This window comes from Aulostomus chinensis, chromosome 19 (assembly GCF_037954235.1).
Source record: "Aulostomus chinensis isolate RoL2024-O1b breed Wild chromosome 19, RoL_Achi_v1.0, whole genome shotgun sequence".
Classification (NCBI taxonomy): Eukaryota; Metazoa; Chordata; class Actinopteri; order Syngnathiformes; family Aulostomidae; genus Aulostomus; species Aulostomus chinensis.
The window spans coordinates 11,959,659-11,980,530 of NC_141338.1; the positions used below are offsets into that span (position 1 = coordinate 11,959,659).

Genomic DNA, 20,872 nt, shown 5'->3' on the forward strand with positions numbered 1-20,872 from the left:
TCCCCTAACTTGATTTTACCATATTATTAAAAAACACACACAGATAAACAGAAAATATAGATACTCAATAGTAAAGTCTTGTATTTGTTGTTTTAAACCTCAGTTTATTGTGTGTATTCTTCTTCTTGTCTTGCCATTTCTGTTTTTCTGTCTCAACTGGTTCCCCCTTTTTTTCCCTGTTGTCTTAACACATGACTCACACATATCTTCAGATGGAAAATGATGTCACGTATGTTGCGAGTTTAACCTGACAGTCAGTCAGCCAGGCAGTCAAACATATGTATCCATAAAAGGAACAACAATTTCCAGTCATTAAGAATTGTTATAAACACATACATTTAAAAAAAAAAAAACCCTGAATATTAGAATTGATTCAGTTTTAGAAATACTTTAAAAAAATCAGCTTGCCCATATTACTGGGAGTGCATGTACATCTATATTATTATTATTATTATTATTATTATTATTATTAGCATCACTCCTCCTCTCACCACTATTTGTTAAAACCACTAGGGGTCGCATTTACATTAAATATCTATCTAACTATCTAACTATCTACCTGTTTATATCCAAAGCTACTTAACATATTTTGAGGAGCACATTGAGGGGGTAAATATATTTCTTTAGAATAAATAGTGCAGATTACAGTTGTGCCCTATCATTAGTATTATTATCATATTATTAGGGCCTGAGCCAGAAGGTACTTCTGGTTAGCATTGTATTTGTTATTACATTATTATTACAGTCCTAGGTCCCAAAGGTTCTACTCATAGGTCTAATATGGACTTAGAAAAATATCATGCCCAGAAGAACTTAACTCTCTCCCTCCATGATGACACTGAGCCTGGATGCTCACATTGTTTGGGTTTCACTCTCTTTAGCAACCAGCAATCGCCAACAGAGGTGACCTGCTTGAGGCCAGCACACAGGACAGGATATTTATGGAGGAATACACTCCTAAAATCAGCAAAGTCCTGATGACACCTGATCCTCATTACATACCAGGGTAAGTAACACACAGGACAAAGAAGGTGTGGACCCAGCAGCTTATCAGGGCTATAAATCATTGAGCTGGAACGAGCACCAAAAAATGTCATTCAGCCGTATCTTCGTGCTGTATTCACAGGGACATTATAATACATTCTATGTCATGATTTAATTACTTGAGCAACCTGTTTAATAGTGGTTATAGTATTCTTAGTGACTGCATTCTGCATTGAAGTGCTTCTTTGTCCTTTGTTGACAAAATGAAAAAATCAACAGAAAGTACAGAACGAATGCGTCAGTGAGGTCTTTATCCACTTTAAAGTGTTACATAACCCTAAAACAACACCACAAGTTACAGTCTCACAACTAATAATTCTGCCCTAAATCCTGCAGATTTGCTCTCAAAAGTGATAAATCGTGTTTCTCAAGGTGCTACCGAGGCTCAACGCTCCTGTTTACCCCGTGTTGTCGCTACTTTCAGGTACGGAGGCTATTGTCCACAGCTAAAGTACAGAATGGGGAAGTCCTACGGCCGGCTGACAGCCGAGCTGCTGACCAGTCCTGTGGTGAAACACTCCGACCGTCTGGTCCTTCGCACAAGTCATGACCCCTCTGAAACTGCTCCCACACTGAGAGGCATTCCTGAGGGTCACTCCAGAAGGATGATACCAGGGTACACCGGTGAATATGACACACAAACACACTAAGCAACGAAAGTTTTATTACAAACAAGCACATCTAATTTTGCATAACATTTTTATCACTGTGTGAAATACACCCAGCAACATGAGCCCGCATAAACTGATGGATTATTGATTCCAAGTTGTCAGTTTAAAGGAACCCCGTTGAATTATTCTGGACAAGCACTCAGTAGCCTGTACAGAGCATTAGCTAAAACATCGCTTGTTTATCACTCAGGTATTGGGACAAATCTAGATATTGTTAGACACATAAGCAATGAACTGTTCCCTTCGAAATGCTAGTGTCAAAGAAATTTAATTTGTAAACATGTGATCATCCAGAGAAATGTTGCTGGTGAGCAAATTGGGAGGAACTCATTGTTTAATGTTGCTGTTGTTTTTTAGGCTTCATCCCAAAAAGTCAGAACTACTTTGCCTGCAGCTACTCTGAAAAATGTCACAAGGCCTTTTCGGAGTTTTACAAGGAATGGCAGAAATCAGCAGACCTGCCCGCTGTTGCTGACTCCACCCTCCTACAGTCTCGAGTATCCTCTCTCTCTCTCTCTCTCTCTCTCTCTCTCTCTCTCTCTCTCTCTCACACACACACACACACACACACACACACACGTGCGCACACACACACGTTGTGGCTTCACGTGTTGACATGGTATAATTGAATCGTTCCACTCTTTTTTAATTATAAATGGAGGAGCTCAGTCAGTGTCAGGTCACCGCAATGTAAGACTGAGAGGCAGAGCTGGACACAAACACAGATTAACAGATTAACATGCTGTGTCTCTGAGATTAAATCAAACTATCCTTTTACATGTCTGAGATTAATTAATAACAAATCACCCACATATTTATTGAATATCTACTATATCCACTCAATAACTGCAGTATTAAGACACTGGAATTGGTGTCCTATGATTTTTGCAGAAATTATGACTCAGTTCAAAGTCAGGATGGTACACTATATAACTACTGAGTGAATGACAGCGGAGCGGGTTTTTAAACGAGCTATAGTTCATTTTAGGTTTAAGATTTGATTCATAGGGTCATGTCAAAAGTACAGTAGCTGCTGCAGCTCATTGTGTTTTGTAATTGTTGTACTACTTTACCTCAGGGTCCTATAATCTCCTGTATATTTTAATGGTTTCTTGTCATCTTTATACCCAGAGACCAAAACCTACTCTAACTGCGATCTCTGACAAACTGATACCCTACAAGTCCTCCAAGTCTTTCCCACCGATTGGAAGAACCTATTACTTGGATGATGACAACCCATATAAGTACTTTATCTCAGGTACATCAAAGAAGACTTGCAGTAGACAGCAGGCCTGCTACATGCACGATAGTGGACGGGTAGCAGGAGATACCATTTATGAGAGCTTTTTTAATCAAACCAAAACAACTGGATAAAAGAGGCTAAAAACATGGACATGGCTGCAGAGGTGGATAGTAATGGAATCATCAATCGTCATCCATCCATTTTCGTTAACCTCTTATTGTGTTAAGGGTCACGGGGGGGGGGGGGGCTTTCTTTGTTGCGCTCCATTTGCAGATTCCGCACAACTAAGTGGTTAAAAAAAAGTCGTCTCTGTTCCTTGGTTTATCAGGTGGCATTTCTATCCATCCTATTCCCGACAACAGACCAATCAATGTAAAATGAGGAATTAGGGAAAATAAACAAAACCGATGTATTCAGCTTGACAACTTTTTTTTTTCTGGCAACATCCCAAAGAAATCCTTCCGCTAGCTCACACAATATTGTATTTTTCAGGATTTACAGGCCATGTTCCAAAAAATCGCTTCCTATTTGGCAAAGGTTATCCCGTCACCACAAAGGAGGCTCTGATCCAGTTTGGGAAGCAGCAGCGTGGGGAACACACCTGCCAAGACGCCCTAAATGAGCAGGGTAGCGCAACACCACCCATCCCCTCAATCTATCTGTCCAATAGGGGTGTGATGCCATCATTCACAGGGCATATCCCAGGTGGGTGTCATTAATTATCACTCATCACAGGGTTGGCATTTGAATCACCATGTCACGGCTTGTTAATCTCTACACATCATCCCACAGGATATAAATTCATGTACGGACAAACCTTTGGTCAACTTTCCCAGAATGCATTGGAGAAGAGTGGCATCAAGAGGATCCTTCAAACCAAACCATAAAACACATCAATAAAAACATTATTACTGGCACAATGAAGTTATTGCCTGAATTGAATCATTAAAAATGATCAGGGTGTGTGTGTGTGTGTGTGTGTGTGTGTGTGTGTGTGTGTGTGTGTGTGTTCCACAGAACATTTAGCACGTGATAAAACACACAGTTGTTAAATGAAGTCCAGAGGTGCAGTAGTAAATATGTTGTCTTTATTGACACAAGTTGATTGTCGACAAGCATTACAGGAAGCATTCAAAGGCTGAGGAGAAAATGACACTTACTTCACATTATTGCAGAACATTTGAATTCAACGCTTTAAAAAGAATGCAGAGAACACCTTAACCCCCCCCCCCCCCATTATTCTCATCTTACTGGTGATCTATCAAAAATACCTGACACACGTTCAAATACCTGAAACATTCACAAGATGGCTTAGATTTGTGCAATTGGACAAACATCACCGGAAGACATACTACTTTTTAAACCAGAAGATTCCATCTGGTTGAAATTCCAATCCAAAAACCATTCCCTTCCCTCTACAGCTATAAAAACATTAACAAAGAGTTACAGATCGAGTAAAACTGTAGCACCTACTGTATGTGTGTAATATCATGCACCTGTGATAAATCCATGCTGGGAGTTCAACTGAAACAAGAAATAAACAATGCACTAGAAGAGGCTGGTGTGTGGCATATTTGGCACAGGTAAAAAGTCTTGCTTGTCTTTTTTTCTCGTTTTCGCTTAATGATGAAATAAAGTAGGAGAGAATGACCGTTATAATGTAAAATGGATCATTTTGTACAAGAATATCTCTACAGGAAATACAATTTGTTCATCGTAGGCGTGGCTGTTGGCCGTCATTCGTCAAGCTCCGTCTTGGCCGATGCGATTCACAAAGCTTTATCTTCATCAACTTATATGGATGCAAATTAAAAATGTACTCTAATAAAAGAGTAGAGGGAGATCATTTTAAATCTGGAACCAGTTGTACCACCTGTTAAGAACTCAGTTTTGTCTCCATCCATCCATCCATCCATTTTCTACCGCTTATCCTGTTAAGGGTCGTGCGGGGCTGGAGCCTATCCCAGCGGCTTTTGGGCAAGAGGCGGGGTTCACCCTGGACAGGTCAACAGTCCATCACAGGACCAACACACAGAGACAGACCACCATTCACACTCACAGTCACACCTACGGTCAATTTAGAGTATCAATCAGCCTCGTCCCCTCTTGATGTCTTTGGACTGTGGGAGGAAGCTGGAGTACCAGAGAGAACCCACACAGGAACAGGGAGAACATGGAGACTCACACAGAAAGATCCTGTGATGGAGCCGGGACTCAAACCAGGAACCTTCTTGCTGTGAGGCGACAGTGCTGACCACTGCACCACCGTGCAGCCCCTCAGTTTTGTCTCTTAGCCCAAACAAAGTAGCTGTTCTGTGGAAATCTGGTAGAATTGTCAGCTTGTTCAAACATAACCTGTTTAAACTGAGGAATGCTAGAGAACACACTGACCTGTGGTAATAATAATGAAAAATCTAAAGATAAAAACACATTAAATTACATTAAACTAAAAAAAATTGCATAATCTGATCTTTTCTACGTATCCAAACTCCAACACACATTTTTACATCGTAAAACAAGGCAATACTAACATTTATCAAAGTACTGGAGGTTAAATTTAACAGACGAGCTCTTGGAACAGTAATTTTTTTTGCATATTCATTGCTGTTGATTTGACAGAACTGCAAATGTTATTAAAAGGAACTACCTCGCTCATTAAAGTCTTTATTATAATGTCCCTTAGTGTTTTTAGGGGGTAATTTCAATACAAATGTAACACATTTTTCACTATTTTAAACTGATGTACCCTAAAATTTAATGTCTTCTTCCTTGGTCCATCCTACACACCTACAACAATTTTGATGAGATTCAGCTACATAGTTGTTGCAAAATCAAACAAAGAACACTAAAATCATTACCAGTAAATAGCTGGTGCAGCTGAATGTACACTCAGGTATGCTTGATGAATAAGAACCAACGCCAAAGCTTCTAATCTTGTTCTTTATGTGCTTTCTGATCTTCCTTGCATTTGAAGGATATTGAGTATTGCAGGACTGTGTACTATCATACCGTGAAGACTTCTCACGTCGATAAGTAGCCTAAACTCTCAGCACTCCGAGCCTTGGTCCATTTGAAGGCCTCCGGGCTTCAGTGACCTGATGGATTGAGCCAAAAGTCCAAGCTGGGATCTGTTGAAATGCAGCCACTGCGACGGTCGCTTGTACCTGTGACGCCAATTATTGATTATTAAAACAAAAACAAAAAACAAATCAAGATTCAGATGGTATAACTCATCCTTTCTTATTGCTGGCTTCACTTCTTACCTCCTGGTTTGTGGTCCGGTGCGAGACACTGCCTCAGCTGCACCAAACAGCTTGGCCAAGCGCAGGCCACCCTCACATGGGCTCTCATCCTGGACGGCAGCGGACATATCTGGGGTCCCAATGTCTGTCTCTCCCATTCTGTCTTCCTGCCTGCTGTCCATACTTATTTGAGACCAGTTATCTGGGTAATTCCGGCTAGAGTCCTCTCCTCCAGTCAAACAATCCTTATTGTCAAGCTCATTTGGCCACCACTCTGAGATAGGAGCTAAACACTGACTCCTGTTTACCTGCATCTCACCCCATTCTGGCTTGTTGAAACTGGAATTCTGGAAGGAATTCCCTTGCACGCTTGTCTGGTGTCGAATATTAGTCTGCTGAAGGTGGTCGCCTTGCAGTTGTGGCCAGCTGGTAACTAAAAGGCCTGAGCATGGTGGAGGTGGAGAAACGACCTGTTCCTCAGGACACAGTTGTCTGTTATGTAACAGTCTGGGTTCAAGGAGCAAGTTGAGGTCAAAGGGCAACACGGAGAGAGGCTGCAGCAGAAGGAGCAGCTCCTGGAACAGTTGCTGACAAGGGCCCAGCGACATGGACAGGAACCCCCATGAATGGTAGTATGATGTCACCACATCTGTGGAGACAGCAACACACACGTGAGCAGTTATTTCTTCACACTTGTGGGAAGAAGAAACAAATTTAAAAAATATTAAACTGACTGTCAACTCACCCGCTTGACTCTGAAGGTGACTGAGCCAGAATTCCAGAGCTCGCAAGCTGAATGAGTTGAAGGGCGTGAGAGTAGCACATGCGTTATCATTCTTTACTCTCACTAGCATCATTCAGTCAGAGGTAGAGGAAGTACACGCATCATCACTTAAGTAGAGACACTTCTATAAGACTAGGTAGAAGCAGAAGTAATGATTCAACCTATTTACTCAAGTCCGTTAAAATATAGGAAGTGATGGTAAGAAGTTGTCCGAAAAATAAATATCACAGATTCCCTGAAAAAATACAGAAGTAGAGTGATGAAGTATGCCATCTTTGCTTTCATTACTTACTTAAGCAGGCCCATGATGAAGGCCCTCAGCCTCATGCAGGGGCTGGTGAGCTGGGGATACTGTCGGATTTTCAACACCAAACTGAAAAGGACCCTGGTGGATGGACCTGTTGCCGGGTTGGATGGAGACAGAGTTCATCATTAACTAATCTCGAGCTACACAAATTTAAAATGCTGCCTCGCAAATACATGACATTCACAACAGCTCCTCTGAGTCATGATGAAGATTTAACTGTGATTACCGATCCTAGTGGAGACTTCCACAACGTTCCAGGAGTGGTTGCGGCGCTGCCCAATGATAACATCCAGTTTGTGATCCCTGAGACCGTCCTCTAAAATATTCTGGATAGATGGACATAAGTGCTCCAGGACCAGACCAGCGATTGTGGGACTGCGAGAGCTGTTGCCCAGGCGCATCTGCGGCATGGAGAGAAGTTAGATTGAACTTCTGGAAGATAAGTAATTTTAGTTTGTGACACATCACTTCAGTTTGCTTAGTTCTGCCAACTCGTACCTTCTCGTCAGGGTCTCTGCTGCTGCCAAAATGAGCGATGATCAGATCCACCGCCCTGCTCACAGACCTGAGTAAGCCTGAAGATAATGAATAAGCAAAAGATGCATTGAAGTGATACGTCAACCAAAACATGTATTTTGCCTAATAGTACTCGCAAATTAGTGTCTTGAGTTCCCTAACATGTTTTTTTTTTTAAATCGCATTACTTCTTTGTGACACCAGGTTGCTATACATATTTAGTTTGAAGCAAATGGTGCTAGCTGACGGCTAGCAACAGCTACAGCAACAAAACAACAGCAAAATTATCCAAAAACATCTGTTCACTTCACGTGGAGCTCAAATCAAAGTGTTTGTGAATTACTGAGCATATGGCTGGATAAAGAAAATGTGAATTCTGTTCGTAGCTGGTAGCCATGGTGCGCCATTAGCTTTAAGCTAACTATATGTGGCTGGCTCTTCATGCTTGAGTGACAGAGAGGTGATGCAGCATTGGAAGAAATGCCTTCAGTAGCTCATGGTACCATTTTGTGAGCACTTCAATGGCAAAATACTCTTTGGGTGCTTCAAAGCATTCATTTGGCTGTTGATATAATTATAATTGTTATATGCATTATTGATTCTTCTATTTTAGCAAAATGATTGTTCTGGTGCGGTGTGCTGCGCTTGCATCATTGAAAAAAAATTTTTTCAAGAAAATTACCTGTTTTCCAATCATAAACAACAATGAGCAGATTGTCACCTCACAAACTGGGTCATCACATAGAAATATGAGAGAATATTTCCAGGGTATATTATCATGGAGGTATGCAAATGTGAATGAGATCTAAAAATGAAAGCGTCCTCCATTTCAGAATTTGCTTCTTTTCCTGCCGTTCTGGATAGCCTCTGCAAATGTCATGGTAAATTCTTTATGCATGTTGATGCTGCCTGCAGTGCTGCACCACACTGTCTGTTCACTACCGCTGCAAACATCTCCATTATTGAGTGCCCATCTCAGAATATTCACATTTATATAATTACATTTGCACCAATTGGCCCATATGGCTGCAGTAAAACAAAATGATTAGGTGCATTATAAATCATTGTTTGTACAGCATCATTCTCTCCCTGGTGCTGCTGGATCTGGCAGACACACACATAGGCTACAGAGCAGAAGGCTCAGCCAATCCTGTGCAGGGAGAGTTAAAAATAGGTCATGTTTGAGAGGAAGCCCCTTCAGGGTATTGAAGGCACTGCTGCGGCACAATGAGTTTTTACTGCTGCTCTCCAGAATGGCTCATCACTAGGTAGACAATCCATTTAAGAGAGAATCTGATAATCACCAGGTCACTTTAACTCCATTCAGCTTCACATTATGTTCTATACACACTGATATGCAACCCTCACCTCGCCTCTGAAGATGGCTGATTGACATTGATTCATAAGAAGTATCGAGTGAAGGGCAGACATCTGCAGGCGGCCTGTCACTCATCTGAGATTCACCGTATTGATTCTGCTTCCCGCTGATCCCAGTAGAGCCAGGGGTTTGCTGAAGGTGCAGCCCAGATGCAGCAAAGGAGAGCAGAGAACTCAGAGAGGAGAAAGGACCAACTGAGGAGAGGGCGGCTGTAAATCTGCTGTGGAAGTCGGCTGCAGGTTCCGCTTGATGCTGAAGGAACCTCTGTTGTGGTTTTGAGGTTGTTGGAGGAGACAGGGACACCTGTATGTTTGGGTGAAAGGGGTCAGTGGTTTGGGGTAAAGTGGGTGGCTTATGAGTGAATTCTGGATGATAACGGGTTCCTCTGGGCTCAGTTATGGCACGGCTCTGCTCGGGAGTTAGGTCTATGATGTCATGGTAGGAAGGAATTTTTACAAGTTTGGATTGATTTTGGACTGAAGAAGTGTTCACCTGAGCTTTGCCTGAGTTTGGACTTTTATTATCTTTCACCTGAACTTGTGTTGGCTTTGGGCTCGTGTGAGTTGGAACTAGACCGCTCTTTGGTGGACTTTGACGCCATTGGCTTTTACTGGACTGACTCCATGTGTGCCTCCGGCTGACACACTCTGGGCTCGGCGTGCAGGTGGAGCAGGTATCAGAGCTGGAACGAGCTTCAAGAAAGATAGGACAGTGGCTACTCATTGGTGATGGGTGATGATTAGAAAAGCATTGACTGCTTTTGCTCTTGTACTTAAAACCTGGTTGGGAGCTACCAGACTTGTTGCTCTTTTTGTTCATGTACTGCTCCAACAGACAGCCCAAGTGCTTTGCCTGAGGTTCGTCATTGGGAATAAGTACAATGGGCTTAATGGGCAGAAAGGTTGGCCGCTGGGCTTTACTGTAGCGTATCACAGGATTCTCCGATGCACATGCCCCTGAAAAGAATAAAAAACAATACCAATATTTTTACTGATATTGCCTATTTACTCTACAACTTTCAAAATCAAGCTAAAAAGAACAAATTCTTTACAAATTGTCTTACCCCTTCCAATAGCATCAGTATCACAGTGCTCGTGGTCCAAATTCACAGATGCCTGTACAGACGCAGTGCTTGTACCTTGGCAGTTACAGCTATGTGGGCTACATGGACTGTGGCACAGCAAACATGAATTGTGGGAGAGCTTCTGGATGTTGTCAGTACATTTACTTCTGCGGAGGGATTTCTCAGTGGAGGTGGTGGCAACCTGGTAATCGTAGGTCTGGAAATGACAGGAGTCCACCGCAGTGCTGCATTGTGCTGAGGAGAACCTTTGTTCTTGTTCATTTTCTTTCTCCTGATGGTGATACACAAAAGATAGAATTACTTAGGGTTTACATAACCAAAAGTCTTTTGAAAGGTTCACAGGGTGCAATTTGTGAGAAAACAGGAAATTCTGCAATGGTTCTGATGGGTCAAATTGCTGCGGAGTTCAGTCAGAACACGAGCAATCATAGAAAAGGTTCTCTTTGGTCTTCACCTTTGTCTGGTCTCCTGATGGTTGCTTCCTGCAGCTGTGGGCCTGGAGCCTGGACTGTCAGACTATATCCACTGACAATGTTCCTGGACAATTTGTCTCTTACCTGGAAAGGGTTTTCTAACATCTTTTTCGTCTCAATGTTGCTACATAGCTATAGTTCTAACTCTACTCAGTATCCTTAGTGACTATTTGATGATGGCACAGTTGCTCTGCCAAATCAGCGACTTGCTGATTCTCTATGTACTCCACATTTGCTTTTAGGTACTAGTCTTGCCCCTAGTATATGGTTGTTGCATGGAAAACTCTGAGGGCATACTCAAACTAGGTGATCCATACCATTTTTCGAGCATGATAGATCCCCACAATCATGCCTGGCAACAGCACAATGCAACCAGGCCTAGTGTGAGTACACATAAGTCACTCAGACTATGATTCTCTGAAGCAAATCTTCTGGGCTACTACTCCTCTGACGTTTCTACCTCTGAAAACACTTGATGGTCAAATGTCGCTCAGGTGGTCAGTTCTGTATCTCTAATGGGTTCTTTGATATCACTTATATTCCTCATAGATGATACGTGATGTCATATTTTACTGCTAAAAATGAAGATTTCCAACATGTAGCTTAACATACAGACAGAGAGCAAGGGGAACCAGCTGACCATCCTCTAGCCAGAGGAGACATTAAACATGGGCCTGGATTTTTTGCACAGGTGAAACATTTGAAGAATATGTTCTAAAGTGCATGGTGCAAGTGCTCTTAAAGCATGTCCAATCTATTCAAAATTGTTAAATGATGCATAATCTGGAGGTAAAGTCGGGCACACAGTGCGAAGGGGTTTACATCGGTCCCTAAATTAATCATAGGTGTCTTTTAGACTTAACATGAATTTTACTGTCATCTCCCATTGCCTTCATCAGACAGGTGCGCCATGACAAACACTTTATTTAGGTAGCAATACGTCATGGTACTGCTGTGTAAATAAAGTGTTTGGTAGAATGGAGAAGTGAACAGTTTTCTCCTGGGGAAACTTGGATCCTGCTTTCTGTTAAAAATTCAGAAGCTACAAGCTTAATTATGTTTACCCTGGAGAGTTTTTTCTGTTATGTGAAGTTTAGAACTGCAGTCAGCAGGTCTCACCAGACCAAAGAAGAATAAATTGCATGTTTCCTTCAATAATTAGCTATTTTAAATCCTAAGAGAGTTTACGATGGATCATGTCGAAGTCAGGGCAAAAAACAAGCTTTTTAACCATGATGCAACCCATTGGCAAGAATACATTTATGTCATACCTGCACTGCCCTAACTTCTATCTGCATGGTGTTTTATTCAAACTTTACCTTCTTCATGTCTTTCTGTTGTCCTTTCTTCTTGTTCTCAGATGCAGGGAAAGGGCTACTCATGCTCTGAACCTCAGCACAACTGGCGAGGCTGGACCAGGCCGGGCTGGGTGACTGTGAGGAAAGGTCACAAGTCACAAGTTTATAGTATTTCTGATTTGTTCCAATGGCCAATGTGGCTTGACTTTGGAGACAGGCTGCCAGGTCTGATACCTCCAGAGAGGAAAGACCTGATGGTAGAGGCTCCAGTGAGTAAAGATTGCAGTTAGAGTCAAGGCCCTGAGGAGACCAGCAAGAAGCAGAGGGTGTCAGGGAGACCTCCTCTTTCTGAGAAGTGTCATTGTGTTGGAGGTCCTCAGCAGGGGTCTGGGGAACAGGTTGGAGGTTGAGGAATACAGACCCCTCCGCAGACTGAGAGGGGAGAGCTGCCGGACTACTGAGGTCATGAGGCACGGCAGGGTTGTTGCTCCTATTATAGATAGTGCAGAAATTAACCAAGACGCCATCAGAGCTGTTGCAGGAGGAGTCGCTGACGTAGTCTGTGGGGTTGTTGGAGGTCAACTCTGGAGAACATTTATGTTGGTTGTGTGTACAGCAGGGCATCTTGTCTCCCATTCTGTCAGAGTCCTGCTCTCCACAAGCCAACATCAAGATGCCAGATCCGCCCCCATGACAGCACTGGAATTCAGGTTGCAGTGCATCCAACTGGTCCGGCTGACTGAAGAGCCACTTCTGATCATTCCCCAGCATTGTCCCCTCATTGCCCCAGTCACTGTCCACATCCCCATGGGATATAGTATACTTTCTCTCACTATTATCTTGTGGCCAGTTGGAATTTCCATGCAACACAAAAGATGAGTCCTCATAATATCTGTGTAGATTATCTCCATCACTGTCCTCATCTTCCTCTTCCTCGTCAAGCTCTGTATTGGGAATGAATGAGTTGTGTGACCGCAGGCCTTGTCTCGCTCCACAGCTTTCCTTCTTTGGATGGGAACTAGCCTCTTCTGGTGATGAGGAGTCATATCTCCCACTGCTGTCGCTGGTCCCCTCCTCATCCACCCGGTCCTCATTGAGACTACTATAGCTGCTGGAGAAATGTCTTCGAATGCCAGTAAGGGTGTGCTCTCGGTTGAGTGTATTTTGCTCTGGGAGGGACACCGCTCTAGTCAGACCTGCTGAGCAAAGCCGGTTGGGCCTCTTGGCTGAACTACACAGGGCCTGGACAGGAAGCTGCCAAGTGGGAAGCTGAACCACAGGGAAGTGGCACGCTATCAGGGTGTCCCCTGAGAGGCTGGATGCTCCAATCATACTGCTGGAAGGAGCAGAGCAATACTCTCCATGTTGCTGAGGATAAAACATGAAAGACAAGAAATTCACTACATGAAAAGAGTGAAAGTGAAAGAATGTGAGAAAATACATTGTACTTGTGAGACTACTTTTAGGTGAATAAGAAGTTTTACATTCATCATTTTGTCACTGCAGCATGCATCCTCCTGGCAGTTTGGGAACATTGCTACAAATTTATTGTGCATCAATTTAATTGTGAAGGGAATTTTAAGTAAGTTTTAAGATATGTTGCATAAACTTAAACATACATTCCCTGCGTTTTCATCTAGTATGGGTAAATGAAATAGAAACGTGTATGATTCAGGGCAGTTTTGATGCTGTTTTGGTGTTGCAGCTATTGTTTGCCCTCAGTCACCATTAGCTTAAAGACAAATATACGTGGCTGGCAGTAAGCAGTACGGAAACAAACATCTTTTTGAGCATTAAACACCTTTTTATGAGTATTTGAAACACAAAATACACTTGATGAAGTACTGCTTTAATTCAGTCTGGTCACTGGCCCTATGAGTGCAGACACATAAATCATATATTTGTTGTTTGTGTCTGCATAATGAAGAGTTTATGATCATTTCTCTGTAGACTTCCTCCCGGATGTTTTTCTGTTTTATAGCCTTGTTAAAATTTCTAATTACAGTTTTATCACAAACACCAATTAAAGAGCTAACACTGCCTGTGTGGGTGTCAGAATCATCCAGTGGCCTTTTCTTGCGGGAGAGATGCGATACACTCATTGCCTCAGGGACCCAATTACAGATAAGCTGCCTTCGTTTTTGGAGTATTATGATGCCAAACATATTGAATGGACAACATGAGTTATCACAGTCGTCGAGGGCCTCTCTAATTCTGGCATCTCAACACAATGGGCATAAAAAAATAGGTACATAAAGTACAGCTGCAGGTGTCTGAATCTCCCTTCACACAACTGGACGTCCAGTCAGAGTCCTCCTGTGTTGACTGGCCTTCAGCACAACCTTGCATCTATAAGTCAGTGAAGCATGAACAAACTCCTCCTCTCTCTGCCCGATCCAACCAACGCCTCTCATACAGTTACTCTGTAACTAGGGCAGCTGCACTGTACAGATGCTCCGCTGGCACTGCCAGGAGTAAATACATTCCCACATCAGTTAATTCAAAGTATCCTGGCACATTTGAACACATTTCATCCCATTTTTACCGCTTGAAGCAAAAAAGAAAACTACACCTTAGCTGCATTACAATAATAACAATGGACCAAGTGAGCAGTAAAATATCACAGCCTGCAACCACAGAGAAGAGGGGAGGAAATGACAGTCAAATGTAACTATGCTTCAAACTGAGGGATGCTATGTTCTGGTTTTAAACTGAAAATCATATTCATACATTTAAATATTTTACATGGAACATCCTCTTCTCTTCATTTTTTTTTTTTTTTTTTTGCACGTCAGTCTTGATGGAATTCACAGCCATCATTCACTACTGTCTGGGAATAACGTGTAAAAACACATTTGTTGCAGATGGCCATGAGGAGATAATCCTCTTAATCATCGTGCTGCTACAGTAAACAACATCTCTGCCATGGCAACAAACAGCCAGTGATCACAACAACCATTAATACATCAGGTTAATGTGGATTTGTGGTGCTGTGAATCTCATTTAGAATTTTGTTCTGTCGCCAAATTGCACTTCATATGAAGCATACAAGCCAAATAAAAAGCGATGCATGACACTGGACTTTTTATTTTTGTTTTTATTTTTTTTTGCTGATATGTTACAACCGATTTTAACGAATAGCTAACGTTTACAGATGTTAATATTAACTTTATAAAAATAGAGTATTAATGACAGTCACATGTACTGAAAAACACATTTGAAAGAGGGCGTTTGTATTTCTACATTTGGAATCACATAACTATTGTTTCCATAGTGACGATAATCAAAGGAGAGACTTGAGCAAATCGGCCATCAGACTGATAAAAAAGACCAATATTTAGTGATGGGCTACACCCTTTCAGGAAGGAGTTCATAAGTCATCATGAGAAACTCAAATGCACCGATCATCCATAAATATTGATCAGACTGGTTTAAATTACCAATCTCCTTCACAAACTACTCTATGACAACAAATTTTTGATGACAGATTGTGATGATGAGATAACGATTTCACATGTTTTCTTAATTTTAGCCTGATTTAGTTCATCCCTATATTTCATCGCAACAGCGTCACAATGCGGTGCTTGTGATGATGTTGAAAGATCATGAAGCCCAGTCAGTAAACTAAAGAATTTCTCAACAGATTTATAATGTGTCTGAGGACATATTCTTCAGATGGAGCCTGGACATCAAACAACAGTAAGAAGTGCTCTGGGCTACAAGTATTTATTGGTGCAGCATCTGTCTAGACTGGAGCGGTGTGACAGCCAGTTGTTAGCACATCACATCAATAGAAAATGATGGTGGCTCAGCTATAAGATGCCATGGTGGTGAGTCCTACAGTTCTTCTACACCACGTTACCTAAATGTTCTTTCACCCACTTATCTTATAAATGTTACCGTCTATTTCTACGTCTCTCCATATGATGAAATGACATTTGAATGTCTGTTGGGCATTTTTTGGTCATGGGTGTTTGGGTCATGACTTGTTTACGAGTTAGTAATATATGGTGTAATGTACTCTGAAGAAGGATAAGTGGAAGGAGGGGACTTTGCTTTGATTCATTCTAGCGTTTGAACAGCTAAGAAGTACACTAGGCTAGTGTGACTGCAGACTAGTTATCTGCTCCAACTTGCAGCACAAAAAAAATCTATGTCAACTGGCTCTATGTCCTCTGACCACTGGAGCACACAGAGATGGATGTGATGGAGTGAACTACGTCTGCCCCATCGAGTCAGCCATTTCAGACCCATGACTGGAAGGAGGCCAACAACTATCCACTCAGATCAGGGTACTGCTTGTTATGAAGTATCAGTACACAGGCAACGTCATTACAGCCCACATTTATCGCTCGCATTGGGGGAAAGTTTCAGCAAAAACTCAAATAACAAGATGTGATGTGATGTTTAACCGAAGTCTAAAATGTGTGATGAATAGGATAAGAGGAGAAGATGTGTGTTTGTGTGTGTGTGTGTGTTTGTGTGTGTGTGTGTGTGTGTGTGTGTGTGTGTGTGTGTGTGTGTGTGTGTTTGGGTCAAAGAGCAAAACATCTTGATAAAAAAAAAATCCATCCACAACACTGTCAGATATTTTAGAACACTTTGTTCTGCACCACAGAACAGAGTAGCTGAACATTCACACACACACACACACACACACACACACACACACACACACAGCGAGAGAGAAAGAGAGAGAGAGAGAGAGAGAGAGAGAGAGAGAGAGAGAAAGTGTAACAAACGACTGGAATCAAGGTATGAGATGATGCTTCCAGATACTTCAAGACAAAAAACAAGCAGCACCTACTTGAGAAGATCCGTCAGTCACATGTGATCTCCATCCTCTCCTTGCCGGGGGGCTTTCCTGTGGAGGTGTCTCATAAATAGGTCCAAATCATACCAGTGTGTTATTGTGTTGTTATGTTAAGCGATTGCTCGATGCATAGTAGGCATCAGAGGTGCATATAAAACGCGAGTCCATGACCTGATAACTGCAGTAAATGTAAATGGGTTAAGCTGGCAAGATGATACGTGAAACCGGTCCATCATTGCGGTCCGGGTAGACGCAGCGGAGAAGACCCCCACGCTGCCGCCTCAGCCTCGCTCAAGCCGGCGGAGGTGTTACGTCACGATGGCATTAGCCAATGCAATGAGAGGAATTCCTTGTCACTCAAACTATCCAAGACACTTGGTAGGGAAACTAGTTCAACATATAAATAAAAATTAAATAAATAAGTAAATACGTGAATTATTTTTAGATTGTGATAAAAATAAAGATCACGAGTCATTATACTGTGCCGACAATTATGCAAATTATCACAAATATTACATAAACTGCTAAAATATCATTATGTCTTACAAAGACAAACAATTCCAGTTGAAATTAATTAGATAACAATGTTACCAGACTGAACATTTTCCTTCAAATTCAACCATTTACTAAAGTAAACTTGTTTTTTTTTGGGGGGGGGGGGGGTGCAATATTAAAAATAGAATCTGTTGCTGAGATGATTGGAATATAAACCATAATTATAGTTTTTTTTTGTACATCACAAACGTACTGAGTCCATCATGTCTATAAAACTGTCTATGGTCGCCCTCTCGTGGTGATAATTAACAGCTCCGAGGCGTCCATTTTCACGAGTGATTGTGCAAGATCGGTCACGTGACTCCTCCATTTAAACTATATATTGTTCTCTGTGCCTCGCAGAAACCTCCCAAAGGGTATCAAGATGGAGAAACAAGGAGGAGTCATGATTTTAAAGGGTTCCAGAGCCTCATGGTGTCCCATCATGAGGCTCTGGAACCCAAACCAAACAGCACAACTCTGAAGTGCAAGTGTGAACCCTCAGTATATCACGTCTAAAGATGCACCGATTCTGATCCGATACAATCCATTAAATTTCATTTGATAGTCTTCGATTACATGATGTTGGTAGGTCATATTTTGTGAATGTGTGAATTATTAGTTACATTAGTTTGACAAAAATCAGTGTTTAAGTCAAACTTGATGGCATCATGCACATCAAAGAAACATTCCAATTCCTCCTTAGCGCATTGAGGTATGGTGTTGGTATCATTTGAGACCAAGATATCACCACAGGGGCAGGACTGAAAAAGCTGGGTTGGTGCAACATGGGGAGAAAAGAATTGTGACTTATCACAGGTCAGCTACATTCTGTCTATATTTACACAAATAGGGCAACATTTATGAATGTCATTTCAGTTTCAATTATCTTTCCATGTTTGTCAGCATAGCTTTGAACATAAAAACAGGTGGGGGTGGAGGGGGGAAACGGTGGTCCAGTGGTCAGCACTGTGGCCTCACAGCAAGAAGGTTCCAGGTTTGAGCCCCGGCTCCAGCACAGGATCTTTCTGTGTGGAGTCTCCATGTTCTCCCTGTTCCTGTGTGGGTTCTCTCTGGTACTCCAGCTTCCTCCCACAGTCCAAAGACATCAAGAGAGGACGAGGCTGATTGATACTCTAAATTGACTGTAGGTGTGACTGTGAGTGTGAATGGTTGTCTGTCTCTATGTGTTGGTCCTGTGATGGACTGGTGACCTGTCCAGGGTGAACCCTGCCTCTCACCTGAAGGCTGCTGGGATAGGCTCCAGCCCCCCTGTGACCCTTAACAGGACAAGCAGAAGAAAATGGATGGAAGGATGGACTTTCCATCCATATAACAATTTATCAGCATACATTTAACTAAAATTAAACCTATGTGATTTGATACAAATTTAAAAAAAAAAAGTGAACTTACCAAAAAAGTTTTTTTTACCAGGAAATCTTAACTAAACCACATTTATTCTAATATTCTGTGACTTTTAGTTAACTGTTAATTTTTTTTTTTAATTCCAGGCCTCAAAATGCTCTTTTTAAATTCCATGACTTTTCCAGTTTTTTTGTGGCTGTGTGCAACCTGTGCAAATGCTTCCAACATGTTTCCACAGCGAGACAAAGCTTGCCCCTTAATGACATCATGCATTTGGAAATGGACATAATTCATTATATTATATGCATATACTTCACATTCTACTTGTAAAATGAGTGTAATAATTTTATAAGGAAAACACCCCATTTAAAAAAAAAAAAATCCTCCGTCAAAGAGTAGCAATAATTGTAAGAAATAAAACGTTTTCATTTCTTTTGGTTTTACAGTTAAAAACAAACAAAACGTGGGTGTCACAACTTATAAAGTGTAAAACGTATTTGCGTATTTACAGTGTTCACAACATGTACAAATAAATAACATAACCCAACACCTTGCAAACATTGCATTATTCATATTTCCTTTCAGATTAATACAGTCAATCCGATGTATTGCAAGTTGCTAAATTAAAAGATGAATATAACTCTGGTTTGAGAGACTCATGTCGATGTTTACAACTTTGTTTTGTTGCTGTGTTCTGCCTGATCAGATTAGCTGAACTGATAAACAGCCAGCAGCTCCTCGCTGCATGCCAGAATATAATTATCCAATATCATGTTTATAATTTTTCAGGGCTCGTTAGAGACCAGCAGCGCCTTTCCAAGAAGCATAATGTTCGTTTTTGCAGAGTTGCCTTGTTGGATTTGTGCCGCTCTTTTCTTCAGCTGGATTTCCGCAAGGAGCAGACATATTTTCTGTGAAGATAAGAAACGGCCTTCATTCGGTATCATTAATAGTAGGCTTTGATGTTGCGGTGCAAAAGCACAACTTCACACGAGTAGATGAGTTCTTACGGAGACAGAATAAGAAAATAGGATATGCAGTATAAATTAGAGGTGTCAAAGATATCAAACCTCTCATTCAGTGCTAAAAACAACGTCTTAGTTTGGATCAATACTTTGCTGTAAGGACCACGTGTCTTTTAGAAACATACCTGCAGTATTTGGTGCCACACTCCATGTGATCCCTGCAGCTGGCGCCCACCGGCTTAATGCTGTTCCAGCGCCACAGCAGCGAGCGTTTGGTCCGCTGAATCAAGCCATGCCAGTCGTTTGGTACAGGCAGAGAATCCGCCTGTAAATATAGGAACACTGCTATGAAATGTTGCAATCAAATTTTTAAAAAATAAACAAGAGCTGCTCTTAAGCCAATTGAGCCACGTAGGATATAGAAGTTACCTGAATGGCCCAGATGAGCAACAAAACAACTGACAGAATGACAAGTCTCTGCTGAAGTGTCCTCATTGTGTCTCGCTCTGGAGCAGACTGCTGGGCTGTCCCGTGGCACATGCATTATTAAAGGCAATAATTGGGTTAAGGAGGCGTTTCCGTCACACATATCAAACATTAATTGCCTAATTTGCTACTTTCTGATATTTGGAAGATAAGCCAAAGATGTAATAACCTCCTGCTGCATGGTGCGACTTATCAGTTTTATGTTGTCAACTCGGGTCAAAGGTTATCCGCCAGGACCCAAAGTACACTTTAATCAGTTAGGTGAGGACAATTCCACGTCGCAGGTTTGCAACTGAAATCTTGCATGTCACAGACTGTAGGCGTCTGCCATTTCCTTACTTTACCACTGCAGTTTCTAGACAAGCAAGGAAGCTGAAGGAAGAACGTGCAGAAGTCAAAATAGCTAACTACCTGTACTGTAACTACCTGACTGTACGTACCACTAAGCCCTGTTCCCTGCTAATGGAAATGAAAGCTGTTCCAACAATATTCATGAAAACCAAGGGCCTGCTCAACGCTGCTTGCAGCTTTAACAGGGGCCCGGGCACTCAAGTGTCAGGGGCCAAAAGTTGCCGCGAGTGGAGATGGGCACTAGGATGCTTTGTTCCTGAGAGTTGAGATTATTGAATCCCCTCACATCAGCCAGTTAAATCAGAAGTTTTAGCAGTC

The 20,872-nt window shown here is 41.9% G+C and overlaps 3 protein-coding genes across 8 annotated transcripts; 1 reads left to right on the forward strand and 2 right to left on the reverse strand.

The window, feature by feature from the left end:
• The first annotated feature begins 762 nt into the window (after nucleotides 1-762).
• cimip2b (ciliary microtubule inner protein 2B) lies at nucleotides 763-3,874 on the forward strand. Its single transcript, XM_086187464.1, has 6 exons — nucleotides 763-1,006; nucleotides 1,469-1,668; nucleotides 2,073-2,212; nucleotides 2,847-2,973; nucleotides 3,451-3,663; nucleotides 3,751-3,874. Exons 1-6 carry the CDS (start codon nucleotides 942-944, stop codon nucleotides 3,843-3,845), a joined length of 840 nt encoding a protein of 279 aa, XP_086043590.1. The 5' UTR covers nucleotides 763-941; the 3' UTR covers nucleotides 3,846-3,874.
• A 320-nt stretch (nucleotides 3,875-4,194) lies between these two features.
• Nucleotides 4,195-17,138, reverse strand: LOC147244088 (AP-4 complex accessory subunit RUSC2). 6 transcript variants are annotated; one of them, XM_086187932.1, is made up of 10 exons: nucleotides 16,848-17,138; nucleotides 12,062-13,408; nucleotides 10,249-10,540; nucleotides 9,176-10,141; nucleotides 7,790-7,866; nucleotides 7,518-7,692; nucleotides 7,277-7,382; nucleotides 6,946-6,992; nucleotides 6,222-6,849; nucleotides 4,195-6,122 (listed from the first exon to the last, which is right to left on the reverse strand). In XM_086187932.1, exons 2-10 carry the CDS (start codon nucleotides 13,370-13,372, stop codon nucleotides 6,005-6,007), a joined length of 3,720 nt encoding a protein of 1,239 aa, XP_086044058.1. In that variant the 5' UTR covers nucleotides 13,373-13,408; nucleotides 16,848-17,138; the 3' UTR covers nucleotides 4,195-6,004. The 6 variants fall into 6 exon arrangements, with proteins under 6 accessions (XP_086044058.1, XP_086044059.1, XP_086044060.1 ...); XM_086187933.1 differs by having other exon boundaries at nucleotides 16,844-17,138; XM_086187934.1 differs by lacking the exon at nucleotides 16,848-17,138 and having other exon boundaries at nucleotides 9,176-9,488; nucleotides 9,717-10,141; nucleotides 12,062-13,474.
• Nucleotides 17,139-18,578: 1,440 nt separating this feature from the next.
• Nucleotides 18,579-20,279, reverse strand: LOC147244089 (liver-expressed antimicrobial peptide 2). Its single transcript, XM_086187287.1, has 3 exons — nucleotides 20,147-20,279; nucleotides 19,903-20,042; nucleotides 18,579-19,663 (listed from the first exon to the last, which is right to left on the reverse strand). The coding sequence occupies exons 1-3, from the start codon at nucleotides 20,255-20,257 to the stop codon at nucleotides 19,630-19,632; spliced, it is 285 nt and encodes a 94-aa protein (XP_086043413.1). The 5' UTR covers nucleotides 20,258-20,279; the 3' UTR covers nucleotides 18,579-19,629.
• Nucleotides 20,280-20,872: the final 593 nt, after the last annotated feature.

Excerpts from the sequence above, each read along its gene's own strand:
- LOC147244089 (XM_086187287.1), bottom strand. The coding sequence starts at position 20,257 with ATGTGCCACGGGACAGCCCAGCAGTCTGCTCCAGAGCGAGACACAATG. Across the intron at positions 20,043-20,146 it reads TGCTCATCTGGGCCATTCAG|GCGGATTCTCTGCCTGTACC; the intron begins GTAACTTCTATA and ends CTATATTTACAG. Across the intron at positions 19,664-19,902 it reads TGTGGCACCAAATACTGCAG|AAAATATGTCTGCTCCTTGC; the intron begins GTATGTTTCTAA and ends TTATCTTCACAG.
- LOC147244088 (XM_086187928.1), bottom strand. The coding sequence starts at position 13,423 with ATGTTTTATCCTCAGCAACATGGAGAGTATTGCTCTGCTCCTTCCAGC. Across the intron at positions 7,383-7,517 it reads GGAAGTCTCCACTAGGATCG|GTCCATCCACCAGGGTCCTT; the intron begins GTAATCACAGTT and ends ACCCGGCAACAG. Across the intron at positions 6,123-6,221 it reads ACCGGACCACAAACCAGGAG|GTACAAGCGACCGTCGCAGT; the intron begins GTAAGAAGTGAA and ends TTGGCGTCACAG.
- cimip2b (XM_086187464.1), top strand. The coding sequence starts at position 942 with ATGGAGGAATACACTCCTAAAATCAGCAAAGTCCTGATGACACCTGAT. Across the intron at positions 2,213-2,846 it reads CCACCCTCCTACAGTCTCGA|AGACCAAAACCTACTCTAAC; the intron begins GTATCCTCTCTC and ends CTTTATACCCAG. Across the intron at positions 2,974-3,450 it reads ATATAAGTACTTTATCTCAG|GATTTACAGGCCATGTTCCA; the intron begins GTACATCAAAGA and ends TGTATTTTTCAG.